Source organism: Palaemon carinicauda, chromosome 19 (genome assembly GCF_036898095.1).
Source record: "Palaemon carinicauda isolate YSFRI2023 chromosome 19, ASM3689809v2, whole genome shotgun sequence".
NCBI lineage: Eukaryota > Metazoa > Arthropoda > Malacostraca > Decapoda > Palaemonidae > Palaemon > Palaemon carinicauda.
Window position 1 is genome coordinate 13,281,408 of NC_090743.1, and position 6,000 is coordinate 13,287,407.

A 6,000-nucleotide genomic window follows, 5' to 3' on the forward strand; every position below is an offset into this window, starting at 1 on the left:
TGGCCTGAAGTTTGACGGGTTTGAAGAGAAGATGGAAGGTCTTTTCAGGATGGAACATGGATGGCTTGTTCCTCTAGTACCTTCTCTTTTGGGTTGGGCTTATCTTGAAAGAGTTGCAGAATGGTTAGAGGTTGATGGCTACTGCTGCTTGAATGAGACAGCTCTCTGAAGGAATGAGTCATGCATCTCCTTCCTTCAATCTTCCATAGCTGAACCAATGTTCTCTGGAAGGAAATAGGGAGCTTCTAAAGAGGCGTTTCTCAGGTCTAGGCACTCCGGCCTCTCGATTTTCTTTGTGAAGGAATGAGTCAAGAGTCTCCTTCCTCCAATCTTCCATAGCTGAACCGATGTCCTCTGGAAGAAAATAGGAAGCTACTGAAGAGGCATTCTTTAGGTCACCGGCCTCCCAATTTTCTTGTGAAAGTGGGCCGTAACTGCATCCTTACACTTGAGCGCCCAATTGGCCCATTGGCTTGTGATCTGGAACATCTGATATTCCAAAGCTTAAGCCCCAGGTAGCATGATCTCCTTGAGGACCTTCCTCCTTTTCTTATCCGAGAGATCTTCTGTACCTGAGAGATAACCACCTATACCCATCCAATTATTATTATTATTACAATCTAAGCTATAACCCTAGTTGGAAAAGAAAAGCAAGGAGCTATAAGCCAAAAGGGCTCCAACAGGGAAAAATTATCCCAGTGAGGAAAGGAAACAAGAAAATAAACTACAAGAAAAGTAATAAAAAATCAAATTAAAATATTTTAAGAACAGCAACAGTATTAAATTAGATCTTTTGTATATAACTATAGAAATAAAAAAAAAATGAGAAATGAGACAGAACAGTGTGCCTGAGTGTACCCTCAAGCAAGAGAACTCTAAGCCAAGAGAGTGGAAAGCAATGGTATAGAGGCTATGGCACTACTCAAGACTAAAGAACAATGGTTTAGTTTTGGAGTGTCCTTCTCCTAGAAGAGCTGGTTACCATAGCTAAAGTCTCTCTTCTACCCATACCGAAAGTAAAGTAGCCACTGAACAATTATGTTGCAGTAGTTATCCCCTTGACCGAAGAAGGACTGCTGCTTGTAAAGCATTCATGGTTGTTGCCTCCATACTGGAAGCCTGTGTTTGAGAAAAGATCGAGATGGAAGTGGGCCCAGGGTACCTGGCCACTGCTGGGTCCAAGGAAAGAGAAGGCGGCTTAGCATCCACTACTCAATTGTATTTCTTTCGTTTGGAAAGTAGAATCAGCAACAGTTGTGAAGGCTTCGACAACTTCAAGGAGGCCTTCAGGCTGGATACCTGGTCTTTAATCTTCCGTATAACATCTTTGGTCATAATCGTCCACGGAAGTTCTATGCTTGGACTGGTGATGAGAGGGGAGGAACAAAGGAGTTGGACTATGGCTCATCCCTCCCTCGGGGAAGAGGGAACAGTTTCCCTGACACCATTCACTGATTGCATGTTGCGCATGACTGATTAACACAGACATCGTGTCGGATTTCGTTTGCGAGATGGGTCTTTGGTCCTGCAGGGAGTGGGCGATCCATTAATTCATCGAACCTTCCACCGAAGGGAAATCTTACTCTTCTGTGAACTTTGCTTGGAGATCTGAGAGCTGGATCCGCACCTGCATGAGGAAGGGGAGCCTGTCGAGTCGTCAACTTCGGCAACCTCTGAGCGACGGGTCGTTCTCTGCTTGCATAGTGCTGATGACTTCCTCGAAGTCTTCATGTCCTTCCTTTCCTTCAGCAATGCTCCCGCTGAAAAGGAGGATGGGGTTCCTGAAAATAAGAGTCTAGGGTCCTGTACTTTTGAGGTCCTAGACAAAGGTACCCGAGGTTTGGGATCATATTGGGGATGTTCCTTTGTTTAGGAAATGGAAATAAGTCTGTAGTAATTAGAAAACGAAATCTTCCTTGGGGACAGGGATCCTCTGTGAGTCCTTTTCTTTACTGCACTCTCAGTGTTATAATAGGGTTTCTAACTCTGCGATGTCACGACTTTCCGGACTGCAGACAAGTTAATCGGCAAAGGGAGGTAGACCAGTTCAGGCCATCTTACTTGCTAACGAGTCGTCTCTAGATGGGGAAGATTCCACAAGGTCCGACTCTTTTAGTCAAATTGCGCCCTCTAGGGACAGGCTCTTGACATTGAAGGCGAATCTAGTAGGTCAACAACAGGCATGGTCTAGTGGTGAAGCAGGACCTATGGGGACCTTACCTTTCCTAGGAATCTTTCCTTTCGTTGGAAAGAGATGATTATCCTTTGAGGTTTGAAGGATCTTCTTGGGTTGGAGAACTGCTGCATCCTCAGTCTCTTTTGAGGAATCCCTGGATCGTTTCGCAGAAATTCTGGCATTCGCACGGGATGGAGGCGAATGTCTACGTTATTGAGATGAGGAGCGGAAAGCTCTTGGAGAGGAAAAATGGCTAGAGCACTCTGGCAAGGCACCCCGAGTTTGGTCTGTGCACAAAGCCTTTTATGAAAGATGAGGAGAATCACGATGTCTACTCGTAGGTGACTATGGCAAGGAGCGGCGAAAATGCGATGGAGAAAATCTCTTGGATCATCCTGCTGGAGATGAAGGGCAGCTATACCATACCCTGATGAAGAGGTAAGGTCACCTTGAGCTCAGAGTGTGAAGGCGATAGATGACTTGATTGTGAAAAGGAGCTTCTGAAGGACTCCTGATGGGAAGAGTTACACCTCGTGATGATGAATCTGCGAGAAGCCGACAAAGAAGGTGAAGAACGTGTGGTCTCTCTAGGGCGGGGCAAGGCTGAGGCAGGAGACAAAAGAGAGGCGGGAGACAAGGACAAGTCATGCACTCGAAGTGAAGCCTGTGCTTGAGGAGAGGGCAACATTGGAGTGCGAGACAACTCTTATATCCCCTGACAGAACTCTTAGAGTGAGAGCGACCCCTGTGCACAATTAAAGGGGGAGCGCAAGCTGGAGATCTCTAAGTTATTGATATAGGTTGAGAATGTCTGGAAGTAGCTGGTCTGGCCGGCTGAGAATTCCCCTCAATAGAAGTGGTATCTCACAGGGCCACAGGCTTTAAAGAGCCTAGAGGTTCCGAAACGGAAGACCTCCCATTAGGCACGCCAACACCGGGGGTTACCAGCTGAACCGAGTCCTCCGGAGGGAGAAGCTCTGAGGCGTCAGTTGTAACGGGAACCTGCTGAAAAGAAGTAGAAGGAGCGATGGACTGCAAACGATGTTTCTCCTTTTCAAAAAGCTAACTTTTATCCTCCAAAGGAGAACCAGGAATCCCTAAGGAGGGCCACACCAAGCGAAGGGTTTTTGACTTCTGAAAATTAAAAGATGAAGGAAAGTCTGGCAAGGAGGGAGGTGCTGCCAAACTACTAGAAGGAACAACAGTCTCTCCCCGACCCAGGGACTGCCCGGGCATTAATCGGGCACCGCTCTTACCAGAATGCCCTTCGAAGGACGTTAGGGAAAAGTTGGAAGGAATTGTTCTAGGGGAAGAAAAAGAAGACTGTGACCTCTTAGGCTTTGAGGAAGACCCCAAAGAAGAAGTCTCTTTTGGCCTTCTTTTTCTTCCTCTTGCCAAAAAAAAATCCACAGGGAGGGTAGGCACCCCCTGTCATCACATGGTAAAGCCTCTAAGCAAACATGACCTTGGCAAGCATGGCACAGCTTATGAGGATCTACCTCAGTATTGCTCATATAAGTACAGCAGGTCTTGGACAGCACTCCCGGACATGTGTCCACATGATGAACAATCACAAGCTAGAAGAAAAGAAAAAGTGAAGATTAGAAATTTTTCGAAGTTATTAAAGCAAAATCTGTCAAGTTTCCGGCGAGAAGAACAAGTTCACTCTCCGACGGCTGAAATCCAATTGAGGGTGCAGTAAGCTGCAAGGGTGGGGCGGTTGCTTCCCCGCTACCAGCCAGGTAATTACTGGCTGGTTATTTACACCTTGGTAAAAGTTTTAACTGCTGTATTCCAGCTGTCAGTGTTACTCCGTCTCCTCTATATAAAGAACAAACAGTTTGTATGCATGGAGGAACAAATGCGACTTGCATGGTTTCATCAGAATCAGAGATAAATATATTTTAGAGCCTCTTCAGGAGACCTGTATTATTTTGTTATATCACAGGGAGAAATTTTAGCAAGTTACTTCAAGTTCAGATGAAATAAGAAGTGGACCTTTAGATTTACTTTTAATTTGTAACAAACCGCAAAGTTGAATAATATTTTGGGCAAATAAGCAGCCACCCACCAGTTTCCTCGTTACCAAGTTCTCAACAGAAGCAGATATAAAATTTTATACTTTAAATTAACAGGTGATTTTTTTATATGTATCAAGGTTAGAAAAATCTTGGAAAGGTGATTACAGTACAGTAATGCCTCACAACACGAAATTGATTCGTTCTGGAGTGGCTTTCGTAACATTTTTTCGTGTTGCGAGTTACATTTATGTGTAAATCGGCTAATTCGTTCCAAACCCTACAAAACTCCACATTAAATCTTATAATAAAGCTACAGTATAAGCACAAACCACAATGAAATACTGTACAGCCAAATATATTTGTAGCTTAGCATTTAATAATAATAATAATAATAATGATAATGATAATAATAACCATTCAGTATACCTTAACTAGCTGTTAATACCTCTGTTAATACCTGTAAATTAAATAGTTATTAGAACATAATATAATGATAAAAGAACAATGTAATAATAAATGGAAAACACAATACGTACAGTACAATACAGTACTGTACGTATACAAAATATACAGTACCATATGTAATGTACTATTTTAGTTACCCATACTATAGACTACAGCTACATTTTCTTTTGTGCAAACATATTTTCTTCTACTCTTTATACTGGGTGACTTTCAATCTCGGCTTGGCTGGCAAATCACTTTTCTTAACCTGAAACTTTTTCGCATTGCGAGTCATAAAAATATTCACATCTTGTTTCGTAGCGTGAAAAATTTGTGAGCAGATTCTTTCGTGATGAGGTATGACTGTACTGTACTGACCAAGGTACCTGGCTCCAGAGTTGTATCAAAATAAGAGAAAAAATTATGTGTTGAGCAATCCCTAGATATGCAACCTTGAATTATAGGTCAAGGTCAAAATAAATTAAATACTCTTCAATATTCAGGGTATGAGGTTATTTTCATGAAAATTATAAAAATAAAAAGATTACCTTTTTAGAAATTTGTGGCCTTGAAGAATTGGTCAAGGAAAAAAAATTTATGCCTGCAAGATAAAACCTTTAGTCAAATTCAAGAAACCAAAGGCCTCTCAATTGTCAGTTTTTTTTTTTTTTTTTTTTTTTTTTTTTTAGATATGGAGGGACATAATTTCAATCTTGGAACATTAAATTGACTTCTTCCCTAGGAAAATACAATGTAAAAAGTAATTGGGAAAGGTTAACACAATTATTCACCTGTTGTACCAAATTTAATTATTATCATTGATAATTGATGATAATGATCTTCAATTTTGTTTATTTAATCAATCACTTTTTTCCAAAAGATGTACTGAATTTATGTTATAAAATATATCATAACTAGAAAATTTAATTTTATGATGTAAGAGTTAATCCATAACCGTACAATATAAGGAATTGTAGGTTTCAATTCATATTTTGTGGTACCCTCTCATTTGCAAATTATTCCTTTCACTGTCAGGTTTTTCCATACCAAATGTATGTGCATAAAAACCAGAAAAATAATTGTGTTGATAGCCTACCATATAACTGAATATATGAGTTATATCACTATCAAATTTATCAGGTTTCTTTGTTTCAGGGTCACAAGTTGCTAGAAGATATGTAGAGGAAACCAAAGAAAAAATAAGAAGTTTTTGTCCTGATATTTCCAAAAAACATCCTCTGCCAGATGATCCTCCACCACCATATACTCCATCTCTTGAACACTTGAACGATTTGTCAAACTCTAGACAGAATGGGCACAATGGTAATTTGAATAATGTACCTTCAAATATCAACAATT

The 6,000-nt window shown here is 41.1% G+C and overlaps 1 protein-coding gene across 2 annotated transcripts in view; it reads left to right on the forward strand.

Moving 5' to 3' along the window:
• The window catches only part of LOC137658445 (protein enabled homolog), a 43,497-nt gene that overhangs the window by 35,649 nt on the left and 1,848 nt on the right, over positions 1-6,000 (forward strand). For both annotated transcript variants that reach the window (XM_068393167.1, XM_068393168.1), the window contains one exon: positions 5,797-6,000. This exon is cut by the window's right edge and continues 1,848 nt beyond it. In XM_068393167.1, the coding sequence (XP_068249268.1) occupies positions 5,797-6,000 (204 nt within the window). The remainder of the gene's footprint in view (positions 1-5,796) is intronic.